The 20,028-nt window shown below is 39.1% G+C and overlaps 3 protein-coding genes across 5 annotated transcripts; 1 reads left to right on the forward strand and 2 right to left on the reverse strand.

Moving 5' to 3' along the window:
• Positions 1 to 1,291: 1,291 nt before the first annotated feature.
• Positions 1,292 to 2,916, reverse strand: LOC135633361 (scopoletin glucosyltransferase-like). The gene has a single exon (XM_065142742.1). The coding sequence runs from the start codon at positions 2,845 to 2,847 to the stop codon at positions 1,396 to 1,398; it is 1,452 nt and encodes a 483-aa protein (XP_064998814.1). The 5' UTR covers positions 2,848 to 2,916; the 3' UTR covers positions 1,292 to 1,395.
• Positions 2,917 to 4,735: 1,819 nt separating this feature from the next.
• Positions 4,736 to 5,608, forward strand: LOC135633775 (glycine-rich RNA-binding protein-like). The gene is made up of 2 exons (XM_065143672.1): positions 4,736 to 4,895; positions 4,998 to 5,608. The coding sequence occupies exons 1-2, from the start codon at positions 4,782 to 4,784 to the stop codon at positions 5,403 to 5,405; spliced, it is 522 nt and encodes a 173-aa protein (XP_064999744.1). The 5' UTR covers positions 4,736 to 4,781; the 3' UTR covers positions 5,406 to 5,608.
• Positions 5,609 to 5,762: 154 nt separating this feature from the next.
• On the reverse strand, positions 5,763 to 18,422 carry LOC135633774 (uncharacterized). Of its 3 annotated transcripts, none has more exons than XM_065143670.1 (25): positions 18,045 to 18,422; positions 17,781 to 17,946; positions 17,540 to 17,656; positions 17,260 to 17,396; positions 16,868 to 17,027; positions 16,150 to 16,217; positions 15,806 to 15,904; positions 15,586 to 15,701; positions 14,486 to 14,660; positions 14,297 to 14,407; positions 14,108 to 14,186; positions 13,850 to 13,987; positions 13,589 to 13,702; positions 10,421 to 10,542; positions 9,862 to 9,944; positions 9,658 to 9,782; positions 9,445 to 9,565; positions 9,202 to 9,339; positions 8,338 to 8,434; positions 8,103 to 8,228; positions 6,730 to 6,822; positions 6,532 to 6,637; positions 6,301 to 6,443; positions 6,138 to 6,224; positions 5,763 to 6,065 (listed from the first exon to the last, which is right to left on the reverse strand). In XM_065143670.1, exons 1-25 carry the CDS (start codon positions 18,342 to 18,344, stop codon positions 5,934 to 5,936), a joined length of 3,153 nt encoding a protein of 1,050 aa, XP_064999742.1. In that variant the 5' UTR covers positions 18,345 to 18,422; the 3' UTR covers positions 5,763 to 5,933. The 3 variants fall into 3 exon arrangements, with proteins under 3 accessions (XP_064999742.1, XP_064999741.1, XP_064999743.1); XM_065143669.1 differs by having other exon boundaries at positions 13,844 to 13,987; XM_065143671.1 differs by having other exon boundaries at positions 5,763 to 6,056; positions 13,844 to 13,987; positions 18,045 to 18,416.
• Positions 18,423 to 20,028: the final 1,606 nt, after the last annotated feature.

Raw genomic sequence — 20,028 nt, forward strand, 5'->3', positions numbered from 1 at the left:
CAGAAGACACGGTTCGGACTCTTTGATGGTCTTTTTGTCATCTACTTTTGGTCTTACTGTCATCCGCCGGCATGGTGACTGGTCTACCTTTTTGAAGATTTTCTCTGTGCTGGTGGACAATACCTGAACTATTCTTTCGGCAAAAAAAATAATTGTCAATTTTTGTCAAATAATTTGTACTTTAAAGAAGTTGCCATTGAGTCACTTGTAAATAATTTGTAATTTCTTCTTAGATAAAAAGTTCATTTAATCTTTGTCTTTATTGGATCTATCGTCATCTCTATCTTATTTCATCGCCCTCATCGTGGTCCTATTGTAGTCTCTATCCTATTTCATCACCGTTACCTTCGTACCTCCATTGGCCCTATTTGAATCCATTCTTACCCTCACTGGATTTGGTCTTATTCATCTTACCCATCTTTATTCATCTCACCCATCTTACTCTCACTGGATTTGGCTTATCTTTATATACGATTTGTAAATTAATACAAAATTATGTATATATAATTTTATTTTAATTTCGGAAGATGTTATTAAAGTAATCATATATAGAATAAGTCAAGCCGGGGACTCACCGATGCAAATTAAATATTTAGATCAGACTGATGAATCGATTGTTTGCACTCCTCCAAAGGCATTATAATAAGACAACTGATACAGCGAATCTCTGACAAAAGCCATTCGACCCACTATCGCTGCACAACGATCAATGCAATCACGTGCTGCCACATTTCACGACACCGCGTCAGTTCTGAATCCATGTCCGGATACAATTTAATATCGCGCAAAGGTCCCAAAACCGGCTTGCCCACAGAAGTGTGTCAACAAAATGGAGAAAGGCTGCCCACGTGTTTCACATGGTTTGTTTATATATATATATATATATAAATCCATTCTTATTTACTTCTTTTTTTTCTGAAATGCATCCTTCATTTTAAAATTTCTTTACAATTTTTTATTTCTAATATCTGAAATGTCTTCAACCACTTTTTTTTTTAATCGATCATTCTAATTATATTATTTATATGCTATAAGACAATACATATTATTTAATAATTTTATAATATTATATAAAAATAAATATTATAGTACAATGTTTTTGTTTGCTCCGTAAAACAATCCTTATGTAAAGAGCTGGAAAGGGATAAGTGGATATATATATATATATATATATATATATATATATATATATATATATATATATATTACATGTTATAGGCCATTTGATAGGTTCATTAGATTAATATGTTCCGCATTAATCTACGAAGAGATTCGTGCTAACACATCAGGGTTGGATGGTGTATGTTTCACTCGTTAATTTCCGTCACAAATGACTTTAAAGTCACATACACTTTTGCCGAGATTAAAATGTTTCGTCGGGAGTCGCAAAGCATATTACTCTTTTGCCACGGCCTTCCCACGTTGGACGCTGCACGCCGTGAGCCCTTGGATCATCCGGCCCACGTCGCCGTGCGACGACCCTCCCTCCGCCACCGCCCTCGCCGCCGCCTCCCCCAGCTCCTTCATCCTCTTACGCGCCGCCTGAGCCTCGGGGCCGCCGCCCATCAGCAGCGCCACCGAACTCGCCACCGTCTCCGCCTTCACCACCTCCTTCTCGCCGTCCAGCACGCTCTTGAAACCCTCCCACATGGGACGCGCCACCCCCAACACGTCCACCAGCAGCTTCTCGATCACAAACTGCTCCGAGTGGAGGGGCCAAGTGACGAGCGGCACGCCGGAGCAGACCGCCTCCGTCACCGAGTTCCACCCGCAATGTACCACGTAGCCCCCCACCGCCCGGTGGGCCAGGATCTCCCGTTGCGGCACCCAACCGCGAGCCACCAGCCCCCGGCCTGCTACCCGGCCCTCGTACCCCTCCGGCATCCACCCCTCGCCCACGCCGCCGTCCGCCCGCACCGCCCACAGGAACGGGTGGTCGCTGGCCTCCAGCCCCAGCGCCAGCTCCCGCAGCTGCGCGTCGCTGAACCGGCACAGCGTCCCGAAGCTCACGTAGACCACCGAGTCGTCCGCCTTGCCGTCGAGCCAGCTCAGGCAGGGGTCACGGGCGGCATCCTCTTTGCCGCCTTCCTGGGGTTGCGCTCCGGCAATGGCTACCGGGCCGACGAGGTACACCTCCCGCGGGCCCACCTTCCTGTAGTGGTCGGCGTAGTTGGGTTCGAGGTCGTAGAAGCTGTTGACAACGACGCCGTAGCTGGTGAGCTCGGCTTCCCGGAGGAGGCCGAGCATGTAAGGGAAGTCGAACACCTCCGGAAGCTCGGCCCTCGTCAGCTTTATCGGGTGGGGGAAGCCGGGGATGGCAAAGGGCTCCCCCCTGCCCGAGACGGCCTCGTAAGGCCGGTGAAGGTCGAGGTCGTTGGCGGCGCAGAGGGGAAGCAGACCGGTGACCTGAAAGATGAGACGTGGAATGCCATGCTCGGACGCGAGGGCGGTGGTCCACGGGAAGAGGGCGTCGGAGATGAGCGCGTCGGATTGGAGATCGCGGAGAAGCGCGTCGAGGGGTGCACGGAGACCGAAGACGGCCGCAAAGAAATTGGCGGCGAGCGGGATCGGAACGGCGGTGAGGTTCTCGCAGCCGTCGGGGAGGCCGTTCTCGGCAGCGGGGAAGGGAATGAGGCGGAGCTCCATGGGAGGATGGGAGGTGGAGATGTAGGAGTTGGCGCGGTCGAGGGTGGGGCGGACAAGGTGGGCGTTGGCCGGTGTGGTGACGAGGGTTACCCGGACGCCGCGCTCGGCGGCGAGGCGAGCTGTCTCCAGCATGGGAATCATGTGGCTTCGGGCGAGGAAAGGGAAGAAGACGAGATGGAGGGATTCGGCTAGTGAGCCCATGGCGATCTCCGTTGCTCTTCTTTCACACACACACAGCAGTGATGAACGGGTGAAAGGCAAGCTGAGAAGAGCCGTATAAATAATATTGCTACAAATAATATTACTGAGAAGGAGACGACAAAAACACATCTACTACAGTAACAATACAATGGAACGTTCATTTGATATAATAGTGTTAAGTTCTTCCTCGAGGCCCACGTGATAGGCCCACCTCCGAAAAGGAACGATATATCTGCTTCGCCACCACCGGACATAAGGATCTACGATAGTATTGCTTCTAGGCGACACCATTACTCCTTACCTTTTGTTTCTCAGGCAAACCCTCCCATCTCAACTGCAATGGTGCTCTTGGGACCTGGTGTAGTAGGTTAGCTATTTGAATAACCATGAAAGGCAGGGGCTTGCCCCTCTATAAATCAAACGCCAACTTTGGTTTATCTCTTCTTTTGCTTGAAAATGGCTCAGAAGGCCTCGACATTACAGTGATGGGAGGCTCCCTATCAGGAACTAGCTTCTTGGATTCCATACTCATTCTAAGACTAGGCTGCTTTCTCACAATAATCTTCTACTTCTTTCTCGATTTATTAATGCTAGCATGATGGTCGGACTGAGTGAGCCCTGATGCCTTGAGGGATGGCTCATGAATAGTGGCTAGAATCGAAGAGGCCACTACCATGCCTGAAGAAGAGTCATGCACCTTCTTCTTCGAAGAATGTAGGTTCATGTATGTAAAGGATCATAATCACAAGGCTACAAAGGATTAAAAAGGGGAACGAGGTGAAGTGATGAGAGGTTCGAGTTGTACCATATCAACCTTAGTCTTTTGCAGGGTCTTAGGCCATGCTTGAGGAGATTGAATAGCATCTCAAAAACGATTTCATTGATCATGCTATTCAAACTCCGTCTTTTGAGGTGTTACTTTTATCTCTAAGGAGGCATTGACAGAGGACTCAATTGGGATTTCACCCCGAATGGCATTAGGATACCTTTCAAGCATGGATTTTTTAGAACATGGAATGTAGGCTGTGCCATCGCCGTCCTAAGTCACGTAAGTTCTTCCAAAAAAAGGATTGCATGATTGCATCTGTGGACCCAAAGATGCCAAAGGTGGCTTCAGTTGCTCGTTGCACTCCTCCAGGTTGATGAGACAGCATCTCTACGTGAACCTTCGACCTTCCATGGTGGGGATATGCTGCTTGTGGCTGTCTTCCAACTCCAATGGTATGGTGAGAGAGATTCTTCCTCAAACTAGTGGTCAAAATGCGAGTAATGCTTCTTCTCTCTTATGAACTTGGATCATCAGTCATCCTTCTTAGTTCCATATGAAAGACGACAACATCATTTGATTAACTTGAACATCGAAGAAATCTTATCGATAACTCTTGTTTTAATTTTTTTTTATTAACTTGAATATCGAAGAAATCTTATCGGGAACGATATATACTGTTTCATCAGCTACAAATAGATAATAAAAATATTATTAATATCTAAATTATTATTTGATGATGATGTATCCAACTTATTTATCTTCCTATCTCATGTAAGATTTACGAAATCCTTGGGAGGTGTATGTATCAAGATCGTTCTTCACCACCTCCTTCAGAAGCCATGGGCAAAACAGTAACTTCGACCTATAGATATTTTTCGCACCGAGTCCACACAATTGCGTGTACCCCCTTTTGGGCCCCGCCATCGACACGGTTGAGATAGTATCGTTTGGGAACCCCTATGCGTATATCTTTGTTCCGAGGGTGGAAGCAACGCACGTAGTTGTGGTAAACTCACGGACGGTGATACGACCGCCCAAACGAGTGGACAAGGGAACCCGAAGAGACGGCAAGTGAGGTTACCGCATCCACCCACCCCCCGATCTATAAAGGCGCTCCTGGGGGAAGACTTAGGGTTTCTCGTAATCTCTCTTCCGATCTTTTCCCATGGCGGCTTCTGATGTTGAGTTCCGCTGTTTCGTCGGCGGTCTTGCCTGGGCCACCGACGACCGCACCCTCGAGCAGGCCTTCAGCCCCTACGGCGAGATCATCGAGTCAAAGGTCGCGATCTCCTCTTGATCCATCATCGTTCCTAACCCTCACCCTTCTTCCTAGATCTTAGATCTTAGATCTGAGGGCTTTTGTTTGCGTTTCTGGATGCAGATCATCAACGACAGGGAGACGGGGAGGTCGAGGGGGTTCGGGTTCGTTACCTTCCGTGACGAGCAGTCGATGAGGGACGCCATCGAGGGGATGAACGGCCAGAACCTTGACGGGAGGAACATCACCGTCAACGAAGCCCAGAATCGCCGAGGCGGCGGCGGCGGAGGAGGAGGAGGCTTTCGTAGCGGCGGAGGCGGTGGCTACGGCGGTGGTGGTGGTGGCTACGGTGGTGGTGGTGGGTACGGCATGGGCGGTCGCCGCGAGGGAGGCGGGTACAGCCGCGGTGGAGGCGGAGGTGGCTACGGGCGTGATCGCGGGTACGGCGACGGCGGGTCCCGCTTCCATAGAGGAGGAGGCGGCGGCGGCGGCGGCGGCGGCGGCTTCTCCGAAGAGAACTGGAGGAACTGAGGCGTTCGTCGCCGTAGTTGGTCGTTTGGTCGCCGCAGTTATCTTTTGGTCTCAGCAGTTGTCTTGGTTGTGGGAAGACTAGTTGTCCTGCTTGTTTTCTTACAGCTTGCGAGTTTTGATCTTATGTGGTTTGGTGTTGGCAGTTTAAGTTCAAATTTCATATTCATTTCTATAAAATAATTTGATTAGTTTGCTCTTAGAAATCATTATTTTCGTAGAACGATTGCTTATTTAACTTTCTTTTCGATAAGTTTCATCGAAGAGATATATATGTAGGCAAAGTTGACATGTATTTGTGCGTCAAACTCCTGGAACTAATGATCAAATAACAATTACAGAGTCTGTTAACAGTAGATATCAATTAAATCTATCAATAATCTACTCCTTTGTAATGAATCGTTCCTTCCAACAGAACTCAACCATGGCATGGAGATTTGGGTTCTTTTTCGTACTTCAAAAACCCTTTTACCATACCACCGTTGACATTTCGGAAGCAAAACAAAAAACTCATCGTTTTGGAATGATGTTTTATCGTCTTGGTACCTTGAAAAGATGTACACTCTTCACAAGCCCCTTACCCACCTCCCCCACCCGTTTCAATGCATCTGTCGTCTCCGTGCAGCTCGCATCTTCTCCATCTCGACTACGTTTCTGCAAGCACTAAGTTTAGTGTCCAATTAGATAAAATTAAAAAGACTGTTCGATTTATTTTCCAATTATAAACAGACTTACACTTGAAACTTTTTTCTCCCATGTCAGACCGATTGCATCACCTCCAAGAGAATCATGCCAGACTTTGAAGGTGTTTGGAAACTCTCTCTGCAGATCAATTAGTAAATGGTAAACATGTTTATCTGGACCCTAGGGCTCACGATAACGAGTTACGAAGCTTTACCTTCAGATCCTCCAGAAAACATCTGGTTGGGTCAAAGTTAACCATCACCTTGTTCCTTGCATCCTCCAAGCTTTGCACCCCACCACCGAGGATCATGTACGGTTGGAAATCCTTGCTTGCTTTCCCACGTATCACTTGCTTCCCTGCAAGTGTCACAAATGGAATCTGCTTTAAAAAGAAGCAACAATGACAGCACCAAGTTTCTTGATCCATATACACAGAGAAACTAACCACAGTTCATCTCAGCTGGAAAAAGGAGGTGTTGAGGATTAGAAAGCTTATTATGATGGAGAAGAACAACAGCGTCATAGGTGTTCAGAGGAGTCCGGAACAGACACTGCAATCCAATGCAACAACAGATGGCATGACCATTGTTCGAATTCAAAAAGACATTGTGGGGAAGTTAATTAAAGGCTAATGTGTTTTTACCTCCCATGTGTAAGGACCATCAGCACCATGGAGAATGAGATTCGTCAAAAGGTCAGCACTACTTTGCGCATACGAGGAAATGCGCTTAAGCACCTTTTCCAGTGAAGACGATGAGGCACAGGAATCATCACCAACATCAGAACCAGTAGTACTTAAATGACAAATACACATAAAATTGGAACAAAAAGTAGTGCTAGAATTGAAGTACGGTGACACTTACATGCAGATTACGAACTTGAAGAACTAATTTTCTAACATAAAGTTTGAAGCCTAGGACAGATAACAAATGACTTGATCTAAAACAAAGGTCTTCCTTTATCTTGATAACAAAGTTCTTACTGGGACAAGGGGTTCACTCAGTAGCTACATGTATTTAAATGTACAATGATAGTCAAACATCAGCAAGGTCCACCAGAATTAATCAGGCGTGACATTTACATAGACCGAGGCTATTTTTGAATTACACATTTAAGTTTATTGTAATAAATTTACAATAAACCATCGAAGGAGAAAGAGTTTTTTAAATATCAATCTATAAGAACAATGGAGATATTCAAAACTATTAAAACTACAAAGGAAATTAGATACTGAATCACACTATGAAACTTTAGAAATAAGTAACTGAGGGAGAATAAGATGTGAAATGAGTATTTCTGATAATCATTTTTTGGTTAAGGCAATTAACCAAAAAGTAAGAGAGAAGAAAGATTTGCAAAATATTTTTTATTGATTTTCAAAAAAACTTATAACAGAGTTCCTGGAGACTTGATATGGTGAGTTTTATAAAAGATAGGTATATACACTAGACATATTGATGGCATAAAAAATGTCTGTTAGAGTCTACAATTCAGCTGGAGAAAATAGCTTCATCAAACATAAGCAGCATGCATCTTAAGATACAGGTGCCGAAATCAAATTGCCACTGAATATTGGTAGAAAGTTATGTTCAGGACTCAATGCTATATATATAGACCTCAATCCCCAATCAAAGTATGTCAACCGGAAGTTGTGGGTGTCTGCTAAAACATCATTTACAGCTACAATACTAGAAGAAATGCCCACTGTCCGTTGTGTATTAAAACAAGGCAAAAGAGATGAATTACTTGGCAGCTGCATGAGTTTGTCTCATGTGCAATATGGAAGTCATATCTTTCACTGCTAAGCTCAATCAAACAGAAAAAAGAGAAAACCATACCAAACCACATATTAGCAAACAATCAGGATCAGATTAGAAGTTCAGTACAAATATGATATGAGTAATAACATTTGCAATGGTATCTTCCAAATATACCCAACCCCAAAATCAAGAAAAAAAATTTAATATACTAGTGAATTAATATGCCAATAAGTGCATAATCGAGGAAATCACTCACTGATCTGTTTGGTGAGGATCTGGTCCATGCTTCAGATGCTTTATCATATGGTGCAGCCAGGAACATAGCTGGCTCGATATTTTGAGCATTTTCTTCACAAGATTTTCTGCTTAACATGAAGTTTTCCTGCCAGATAAAGTAACAGCATTGCTCATCATATGTCAATATTTGATTTTGTAGTCTACTCTTTTTTCATCCATAATAGAAACATGTCAAACGTTGTTTAACTAATTACATCTATCTCTTTCTCATCTTTCGGAGTGAAGTCCTCATTTATGTCAACTATCAAAGGAGAGAAGGCCCAATCGTAGTTTGATAGCATCCGCAAAAACCTATAATTCAGTTTGAATAATTAGTAGAATGAATAATAAAACCATGTGGAGAAAGATAGATGGAGCCACTATGTTAAAACATAAAAAGAATAAAATTTTTAATGACTAATAGGTTGTGAGGCTATTTAATTCTTGTTATTACTTATCACAAAATGTACAAGTTTTATCATATTCAATATTACATATTTAAAATATTTGTATTGCCATACCTGTGCCATTACAATATACTTAAAAAATGATGTATCAGTGTATTTTTGAATCATGTATTTATGACCCTTATCCATGTTTATACTTTATATATACTGATAAACCATGGCTCGCAGGTAGAACATGGCACTTATCTAGTAAAATGATCGACTACAAGAATTGAAGTCCAGATGATGATAGAATAACCATTTGGATGTCATAAATTAATAAAGGAATTGTAGTGGCCAAAATGTTATGACATAGTCCTGGCATTTAAGGGAGTTCTTCCATAGTCAAATATTCACCAGAGAAACAAGAGGGACCATGTTAAAAACACTTCATAGGCAATATGCGCCTCAATGGAAATTAGCACAATTGGTAAAGCAGAACCCAGCAGTTAACAAGGTCATGTGTAACAACACCATAATCAAAAGCCATATACCCCATAACAGTGGCCTGAATGGTGTTCCCATGTTCAAAAGTAAAAGCAAATACATGCTATTGTTTTAACAAATTCAGAAAGTAACAATAACCAAAATGTGTGCGAAGAAAATTTTCTCAGGATAAAAGACAAAATATACCTCAAAAAACCTGTGACCCTTGAGCAAGGAGCATGAAAGGGAAATGGCTTCAAGAAAAGGTAAGCAACTACCAATTCTATTGCCTCCTCTGCCAAAAATGAAGAAAATAGATGTGCAGAAACCCAACGTTTTGCAAGCCTTTGACACCAGGGAATAATAAAGAAGACAACAATCAGATATAAAAGAAAACGATTTGACTTTCTCATAAAATCAATTCAAATTTTAAACCACCAGAAATCTCACCTAACAACTGGGCCATATGTGGGATAACGGCCATGTAAACCATTTATCATACTGGAATGCTGGCTCCGTATAAGCAATTCCTTATCTACCGATGAAGTACCTTTTATTTTATCACTTCCACCTAGGGAGCATTAGATGCATAAAGAAAACGCAATTGACATAACAGCAAGGAAATAAGTTGTCAAGATTAGACACACTACTCAAAAGTCAAACCTTGGTTTCTCAACATGTTCAATCCTTTCTCATGCATAATCCTAAGACAAAATGAATATCCGGACATAAGGACATTCACTTCATCTTCCGTAGCAATGCAAAGCGCACCCGAATGCTCCTGTAGACTGCATAATGATAATTAAGGCAACAGGATAAAAGAAGCTACAAGTGGTAGATCTTCCAAAAGAATATCTGTTTCTCTACCTTTCACCAATTTTTAGCAAAAATGCAGATTTAGTCTTCTCAATAGCTACACGGTCCACAGGCCAATTACCTGATCCCTCTAACTGCACATGATGCAAAAAAAAAAAAAAACCATGGGATAAGCAATAACTAGGCAGAAAGCATCATGACCATATTTCTCACACTAGCTACAGACTCAAATATTAAGAGAAAACCAATAAGAACACTTCATATGCATGTTGCTCAGAATGGCTAACATAACAAATCACAAGAAAAGCTTACAAGTTTATTGATGATTTCTTAGAGAGAATCTTTTTTATGATCAAATCTCATATTTTCTAGATAAAAATGCCATTATATCGAGACTATCAGAACAGTTAGATGAATCATCATCAATAACTTGACCGTCAAGTGTTTTTTGACTTTCCAAAATCCGGATATTTTTTACAATATTATAGACTCAATCACCAGGCTTGATCAGACGAGTTCACAAGTACTTGTATATAGCTTTAGATGACGGCAATGATGACTACTGTTGTTACATCAGAAAAAAGGCCAAAGAGTACCAGAGTTTCAATACCTGAATCATAACATCTAGTGATTGAATACTGGTTGTGGCCAGCTTTGATGGTTTTTTGTTAACACCCTTTTCATAAGCCAGTGGATGAGGTTGAGGAGGAAACACAGATGTATGTCTTAAGGCTACATGCAAAAAGTCATAGATTATAACATGATGGAGAACAAGAAAAGAAAACCTGTTTATTTTTATAGTAAAAGTTGCATAAGATCAAAACAACGAAGACTGAGATCAATTAGTTGCACAAAATAAGTCCAAAAGATCCACCAGACTCCTTACCGATAACACTTGGTTTGACAGAAAAAGATACGAGCAAAAGAAAGTTGAAAAAGATTAAAACAAGAAAATAAAAAGCAGGACTAGCAGTACAAGCTGGCAGATCACCATAAAAAAAAAGCTGACAAAACCAATGTAAAGTGCAGTTGTACTTCAAAAGACAAAAGACAACAAGGTAATTAATTTGCATAGCACTAACTTCAAAAGGAATGCTACTATGAAGCAAAATAAACCAAGATAAAGAAATAAACAATTTTTAGAATCATGAAACTGAAGACCACAACACAAAATTGAGGCCCACAAACATTAAAGACAACTACGACCGACAATCATGAATTTTATAATAAGATACATGATGACACTACATCAAGACATGTATAAGACTGAAGACTGCCGATGTATTTCCACTTAAGGATTAAAATACAGTCTTGATACAAGCTGGCATTTACCAATCCAATGGCTAACCAGGATGTGTACTGGGCTATTTTGCCTGGTCAGATCCGTTAAGGGGGCTGTATCACCCAGCAAGCTTATGATACTGGTCATATCAGCTGGTAAACAGCATAATGTCGAATGGTACTGGATGATAAGCTTATTGTTCGGTCTCCACATTCTTTTTCTTTCTCTTTCTCTCCTTTCTCTTGGTCCCCTCTTTCGCTCTCTCCTCCACCTCCCACTGCAGCAACACCACCACATCATCCTCGTTGTTGTGTCGCCGCTGCTTTTTACTACTCCCCATCACATCATCACTGCCACCTCCATCACCACTGCCTCCCTACCTCCTAAATCTCCTCTTCCTTCTCTGATCGGAACTATAGCAATGGGTACCAAAATATAGAATCTTGTTTCCTTTTACTTGATAATAGACAAAGGCTCATCAACATAGGAAAAATCTGGTGAGGATTGAGAAGCTAACATGAGGAAAGCTTATGTCCTAGATGCTCTATGGTGCGTAACCTTCTAGCAAAGTCTAGCCTTGACACAAAGAGACTAATTGGGAATGTGTATAAAAGAGTTTCTGATCAGCTCAATATTTTTAAATTTTAATTTTAAGAGTATCTTGGTGAAAATTATAGAAACAAGTTGTTTTTAAATTTGCTAGCCATTATAAACAGCAAAATATATGAAATTAAAAGCATGGTTTAGTATACTAATCAGACTGCTAGTTACGTACTAGTATTTACCAACCCAACCAAATATTGGTATTGGAATATATACCCCTAATACATTATTTTTTTTATTTTTTTTATTTCTACATAATATAGGGCAGTATACATCAGTATACAGCTCAATATTTTAATATTGTCCCAGCCTGATAGATTATCGAGACAGGTATCAAATTAATATTTAAAGCTATAATTGAAGCAAATGCCATCAATACTATATTTATAGAAATCAATGATCTAACACACTAGAGGCTATATACATGCTAGCTGATAGTATATTTGTATTGACATTAGATTTCAAACAATTAAATAGCAATGCTCAATTGGTCCTTTTATCTGTTTGCACGAATCTTAGTGTCATAACAAGGTTCCTACTCTTGTGACTTGGGTGACCAGTTCATGGAAATACTTGAAGAAAAATTGTATATATTGACCTCCCCAAATCTTACATTGGTGGAAGTACTCTTGTGCACTCAGCCACTCTTTCCAACTCTTTTGCATATCTAAATATTTTTCTTCTTTTATGTGATTGTTGCCCTTACATTTCTTGAGAAAGAGCATATCAGTTGACCATTTAGTTGTCATGCCAACTTTGGTCGTGAAATTTATCCTCATGTCCACAATGGTGAGACCTCAATCACATGGATGCCATTTTACCACAACACATTGGCTTTCTGGTGAGGCTCATTTCTGGTAACATAGTTTACATGTGAAGATTACTTTTTGACTTGAAGTACACAATTTGTGTATTTGATCCAATGTTCATCTTAAAAGTTTGCTGAAAAAGAACTCAATGATGACTGAGGTTGCAATGTGCCTGATACCTGGTTTCATACTCCACCAACCCACTTTCACATGTAGCCACCCAAGGAAATCCATAGGAACAATAAAGTGCCCATGTTCATTGAAGTTTTAACTTTTAACCTAAAACTCGCCCACATTCTATGCTTTCAGATGACCCAGCATAGTTCAGTCCTTCACCAGCTGAAATGAGTAATTTTGGCTTTCAGAATGTTGCAAAATTGGTGGCTTCGTGGAAATTATTTTGTGCACATCATGGTGGAGGAAGGCCATGGAGGACAATCGAAATTGCTGGAGGCAACAACAAAAGTGATATCTGTTTCCTTTCTTGCATTGGCATGCTTGTGTTGCCATGGTGGCAAGTCAAACCATGCCAAATTAGATACCAATGCCAGCAGCTATAAGGCATACCACCAATGAGGAACTCCTTATAGCAATCGGTCCAATGCAACACCATGCCCACATCACCTATAGCCACCGACCAAAGACACCATCCTACTCTTGTTATTGAATTTCTGGACAGCACAAGCTACATGCCATGCCAAGCTGTGCCATGCCACGATGAACCAGTACCATGCCATGTCCAACCAGTGCTCGCCATCTATATTATAGAAAGCCAATTTTAGCTAGTTTTAGCTGGCACAACCCACGCTATCCACATTTAAAAGCTTAGGCTATTCTACTAGATCACATCTGTAACAACCAAACTGGTATTACACCATCTAAGTCTTTCAATTGTGGTTCACATCAACAAGTCTATGACCGGAATGATCAACTATCACTTATTCAGTAGTAAATGAAAAGACAAGGAAAGCTCAATGCTCACACTGGGTACAAGCATTGGAGAGATGGATAAGCTAAAAATAAAAAGAAAAATATCAGCATTATAAAAGCTTGCAAATTAACTTTGCTTAAGATGAGATGAAACCTGGATCCAATGGCTGCACACTAGATATTCTCAGAGGAATCTCCTCTAGAAGCCGCAACCTCTTAGATAAAAGCTCAAAAGCTTCTAGCAGAGCTCCAGAAGAAGACTCAGGATCTACCAATCAGGGGAACAAAATCAAAACAAATGAGAAAAAAATTGCACAAAGATAAAAAAGGAAAAAAAAAACACTGCAGTAAAAGGGAAGTCATATATAGATATTAAAACAACACAACAATAGGCCAATAGCAATCTGACCTTTACCACTAAGTTTCAGACAAAAATCCAGCTGATCAACTATATGAACTACGTCATCCTTCGTCAGAAGAAAATGCTTAGCAAACAAATACTCGCAAATTCTTTTAATTATTAGATGTCTCGCCCATGGTTCACATTCCCATACTGTAAGCAAGCACAATAGTTGTAACTAAGTTAGCAGTCATCATGCTAATCCTGACCAACATTACAGATATAACAACAACAATAAATTAGAAGCTACAAGAAATGTAAACATAAGATTGCCTGTGCTTTCTGCAATTGTCCCATCTCTAAATCTCCTAAGTTCTGCTTTCTCTCCCCAGAATTTTCTGAACTTCATAACCTGAAGGATTGTAAAAAGGGAAAAAATCATTACCCTGTAAACTGAAGAAGAAAACAAGAGAACAATCGTATATCCATATGATTTCAATGGAGACAAGGATAACGTTTTGCCTCTTCTTTATTCTCAGGGTTTGGACCAATATCAACCACTCGGAAGCTCTTCTCTTGGGAGCTGACCAACACACCAACAAGCATTGGCTCATTACCAAAGTTTGAGAAGCCCTGCAATTGTGAATTTACCATTTGAACTGCAAAAGACAGTGATTAAAAAGAAACAGACTAGTAGCTGCATGTGCATACATCTTCTACATTCCAGTCTGAAGGTGTGCTTCTCCATATCACACGTACGAATCTTGCTCTATCAGTTAGCCCTTGTTGCAACAGAGAGTGGACATCTTTTTCAGATATCCTCCAACATTCATCATCCATGCAATAGTTTGACGAGCAAATTTTGGAATTTCCTTTCAAATTTATCCTGGAAATGGGCAAACATAAGTAATAGCAACCAAAGAACTACATTTTCCAATTATCTAAAAAGAAAAGTTAGTCAAGGCTTGCTTATAGATTTTTAAAACTGGGCAGTATTGTTTTCTTAAAAGCTCAAGCAAAATTCATACTAACTGCGAAAGGAAAAACTACTAATATAAACCTATGACAATTCAGGTAGGAAATTTTCAGAGATTTGAATAGACCATTTAGGCTGCCTCTGTTAAATGCTCATATTCATTCAGCCTAAAGTCTGAACATAATCAATCATAACAAGCTTCACAATCCCCACACAAATCTAGAATTTGTTCATATTTGTTAGTAAACATAAGTTCTTTTGCTTCCTCATCAACGGTGCATGCGAATATGCAGAAACAAGAAAATCAAACAAGAGTATACTTCCTTTTGTTGGGGATAAAAGACTCCACCATCAATCAGAGGCACCTACCAACTATTATTCCTAGTGTCTCCATCCATAGAATCAATTTTGTGAAAAGCATAGTTAGTGTATAGCCATGCATCAAGTTAACTAACAAAAACAGAGTTACAATCTTAAGTTCTAAGCATTGTGATATAAGAATGTACAGAGAAAGGTGTGAACCAACAGTGATGAGCTGCACAGTGATACTAGTTTTAGGAATAAACAGATATGCAAATTGCATTTGCAACATAACATTAGTATGCAAAACTCACAAATCACTCTTAGTTACCATTTCAAGCAAATGGAACGCATCATATAAGTTACATAAATGCAGGCATTACTAAGATACATAATATTTTTGTTAAGTATATTAAATCTTTTTAGCTAACCATTGGTCATTTTATCATTAAAACTTCTTTATGATTCTTTATTTACTCACAATATAAAAGAAAATACAATGAATGATTTGAACTGTATCTAACTGCAAAATTACCTTAAGCAACAATCAAACTTAGCAGGAAAGTCCACCTTGGTCAAAAAGACCTCTTCAAATCCACCACCTCTGCATTTGTCAATAGAACTAAGCATCCAAGAAGCCTCGTCTCGAAGCTGAAAGACCAAGCATGGTAATGTAGATTCTCGGAGCCTCCAGAAAAATAGCAAGTTGAAACAAAAAATTGAAAATAAACACTGGCTAAGAGTAAATGTAAAACCTCCTCAAAAGCTGTCCTCGTCAGACGAAAGAACAAGTTGAAAGAGCAAGATGAATCCAAAAATATGATATCGAAAGATTGCAAGAACTGATTCATATCCTGAAACATTCCAGCCAGAAAGTTACTAAAGTTTATGTAACAGAACATGCAAGCAGAAATTCTTTTATGAGGATGCAATGGCCACCTAATTTGAACATAAAAGGGGAAGATATTTAACCCTGATAGAAGAGTTAATTAACTAGCCCGATAAATCTAAAGAAACTAGTTCGAATATGAACAGCATCGTAGCATGTAACAGGATGTCAAGACATAAAGACAGAAGCAACAAAATACAATCCACGCACCTCCTTGGATATGTTACATTGACCTCGGGGCTGAAGACAAAGGCCCTTGGCCATCAAATTTGAAGTTGCTGAGAAAAGAAATGAATAATAGCTCAGTGCTTTAAGGAGCACATCAGACAGTTAAGAAATTAAGAGCCAGTTTTTCTGTCACCAAAATCATGAATTTACTTTTTCAGAGAAATCACACCAAAATCATGAATGTCAATGGAGCCATAACCCAAAAACTAACTCAAATCTAAAACGAAATCTCACTTATGGATCCTCCTTTTGAAGCCAATAAACTTATGAGTAGAAATAGATCCAGATCTACACCCAATAATGTGTAAGTACAACACCCATAATGCATCTGACCTTAAATTTTAGGTACAAAACCTCATTTAGGATCCATAAATGTACTGGGTATAGATTTAGATCCTTGGTGAATCCAACCCAATAAAAGTCCTAGTCTTTTACCAAGTCCTCGTCACAAGTCACATATCTATAAATTTAATTGATTGTGGAACCAACTCCAGCTCATCTACTAAATATATAGAATTCAATCCGAAAAATTATTATCATTATGCCTTAAAAAGCATACATATCCACAACAGATTTTCGTTTAAGAACAAAGAATTAAAAGTATAAAAAAATGAACTACGAAGACTAGGCAGTTAACTGAATATACTGTGGTGACAGATGGTGATGGAGAATCAGTGAAACAGAGAGCTGAGTCATGTACCAATAAATTTCAATGTGACACGGAAAATCTGCATCCTGTTCATTGACTTGGTTATAAGATTTCCTCCAGATTCTACAGTAAGGTACGACAATATGACAGCTATCAAGTAACCATTTAAGCAATTGTGTGTATAGATGGAGCTCCTATTCCGAGCCCAAACCTGCAGTGTGAAATCAAGGTTATTCATCTAAAATTGATGGAAAATTTTCTACTAATTGAATGATGATTTTGTCGTAGCAGCATGTAAAGTACTTGTCAACTTAAACAAGATAGATCCAATTTAAAAATGGTCAGGAACCTCTGGTTTAGATGATTAAATAGTCTTAAAACTGGAATAAACACTCTGAACTTTAAGCAATCCATATTTGCATCACTGAACACATGATACTTACTTTGAGCAAAAGCAGAGCTTCTTTCAAACTCTTCCATTCATGAAAAGCTTTCCTCACAAATTCTGAGTTTTCTTCCAAGAACATGTCCTCCAATATACTACTATTGTACTTCGGAGTTGCTTGAGTTAGACCGCATTCTGTAAAGTCATGTATGATCATGTCATTAAAGCCTAAGCAGTGATGAGATTTTATAGTTCTAACGTATTAGTGAGTTACAGATAATGAAACTTGTGAACAATCCATGAAATCAGGTTCATGACAAGCTGATGAAAGATCTTACCTTGAGTGAATGCACGTACATTGTTCCGTGTCAAACTCAACTTTGAAAAAGTAAATAAAGAAGTTGCAGTTGGAATTATCCGAATAAAGAAGTCAGAAAGTTCTGCAGACTTCACCACTGCAGCACCAACAAGGACCATGTCATCTTCCACCATTATATTCCCGAATAAATTATAACTCAGGAATTACTATTCATGTTGAGGAGGGAATAAAACTAGGATGTTTGGATATCACAACAGAACCTGGAAAGACGATCAATACAGGTTTACGGGCCTCGTTCTGAAAGCTTGACCATCCAATCTTTCGGACCACAGGGCATGTTGTCAAGCTTTTCTCGATCACGCGGAGGTAAAGGAGCCTTTTAGCGTGGTACCGATGGTTCAAGTAATCCTTCTCGTGGAAGCATTCCTAAATACAACAACAATATCTGATTGCAGTACCCAAAAAACAAGTCGCAAAGCACACGTACACACATAACAAGAACGCTTAAAAATCTCTTTCCTCACCTTGGGCATCCGAACTAAAAGGTCGACGTTGATGTCTGGCTTCGCGACGGATCGAATCGAGTGGCTGCCACCAACTTGGATGGATTCCGGGCTCTTGAACGTAAAGGATAGTTTCTTATCGGTGGGCACGCCAAGGTCTGCCACGAATTTGGGAGCCGCGTCGGCGCTGACCAGCTGCTCCGGGATCGACTCGATGGCATCGGCGACGGAAGAGACAGCTCGGTCTAGGGTTTCAATAGCGGAATCGTCGAGTATAATCTCTTTCAACAGCTCCCCCACCTTGAAATCGAGGGAGTCCATCTCGACGACCACCTCGTCCTCGGCGTGGTGGGAGCGGCGAGGGAAGGTTTTACGGAAGGCAGACAGGCTTAGGGTTTTGAACGTAGTTACTATACTGAGACAGGACCCGCCGGTCGGACCGGAAGAACCGAGGACTGGACTTCCAACCGGCTCGGTCCAATCTATTTGTGAAAAGACCGAAAAGCCTCAAAGATCTATAGAATTCAAATTTATGCTCGTTTATTATATTTTTCACAATTTATTTTTTTTATTTTATTTATTTTGTATAACATTTTTCCTTCATTTGTGCATTAATACTTATTTATTTCTTTTGTATTTAAAATATCTTGATTTGAATTTATGCTCGTTTATTATATTTTTTTCTCCATTTTTTCTTAATTTTATTTTATTTGTATGACATTTTTTTGTATTAATCTTTATCCAAAATCTATTTTTAAATTTTTAATTTAAACATTAATTTCTATTTTTTTTCATAATTTGTACAGAATCTTTATCCAATATCTACTTTATTAAAAAAATTAATTTATCCAAAATCTTTATTTTATGCTCCTATATTTTTTGCTAGTCTTTTCATTTAATTATGTATAACATTGTTTTCATTTGTTCTCTATCTCAAATCTAGCATTTTTGTTTTTTCTTTATACATTAATCCTTTTTTGATGCTCATCTATTTTTTTTATAATGCTATTTTTTTGTTTTATTTATTTATCTATAATATTTTTCATTCACACATTAATCCCTATATCGAATCTATTTTTTTTATTTATACATTAATCTCTAATTCATAGATAATTATGAAAATAAAAAAATCTCATGTATTAATCGAAATTTTAAGTATGTGTTTGTTCGTCTAATTTTATGTGAGGTTATTTCTATTTTTATTTATTTTGGTATCATTTAATCGTGTGTAGTATTTTTTTTTTTCTCTTCATTTATGCATTAATCTATATTTCAAATCTAATGTTTTTGTATCTATCTATTTATTTAAACATCAATCTTTTAGACCTCCTCATTGCATTCTAATTTCAATAGCAAAATCGATTACGATAGGGGGTATTGTAATGCGTTTAGATGGTTAGTGAATTAATTTGTAATGAATACACCACGAGATGGATTCATAGGAGAAGAATGGATTCCTTTAATCGATTAATGGTTTTGTTGTGCTCGATGTTGATGTATTTTTTTTTTAAATCAAATATTTAAAATTTTTCCAATATTGAAGAGTCTCTCTATAATCATATCTTAAAAATATATATAAGAATTTATTTTAGAGCAATATTCTTATCAATCCTCTGCTTAATAGCATCAAACACCATGTGAAATTTTCATTAAAATTTATGATATATTTAGTTTATTAGTATATTATATGATAAGAAATATATTTAATTTCAAGGTTAAATAAAAATATATAGTGTCAATGGTAAGCGACGAAAATGAGTTCAGGGCTTTATAATAAATTGTGAAACTTTATGTCTTAATTAGTCTGACATAATTTGAACTTGTATATATAAAGTTGTTGAGATAAAAACAATGAGATCCCAATGTACCATCTACATGAAAATTGAGGAATATAAGAGGTATTAATAGCGTAAGATGATTGAGTGCATACGAGTTAAAAAATGTAGATCATTATTAATCGTATTGAATATAACTTTATATGTTTGAGTACAAATAGATAAAATAT

Source organism: Musa acuminata, chromosome BXJ3-3 (assembly GCF_036884655.1).
Source record: "Musa acuminata AAA Group cultivar baxijiao chromosome BXJ3-3, Cavendish_Baxijiao_AAA, whole genome shotgun sequence".
NCBI lineage: Eukaryota > Viridiplantae > Streptophyta > Magnoliopsida > Zingiberales > Musaceae > Musa > Musa acuminata.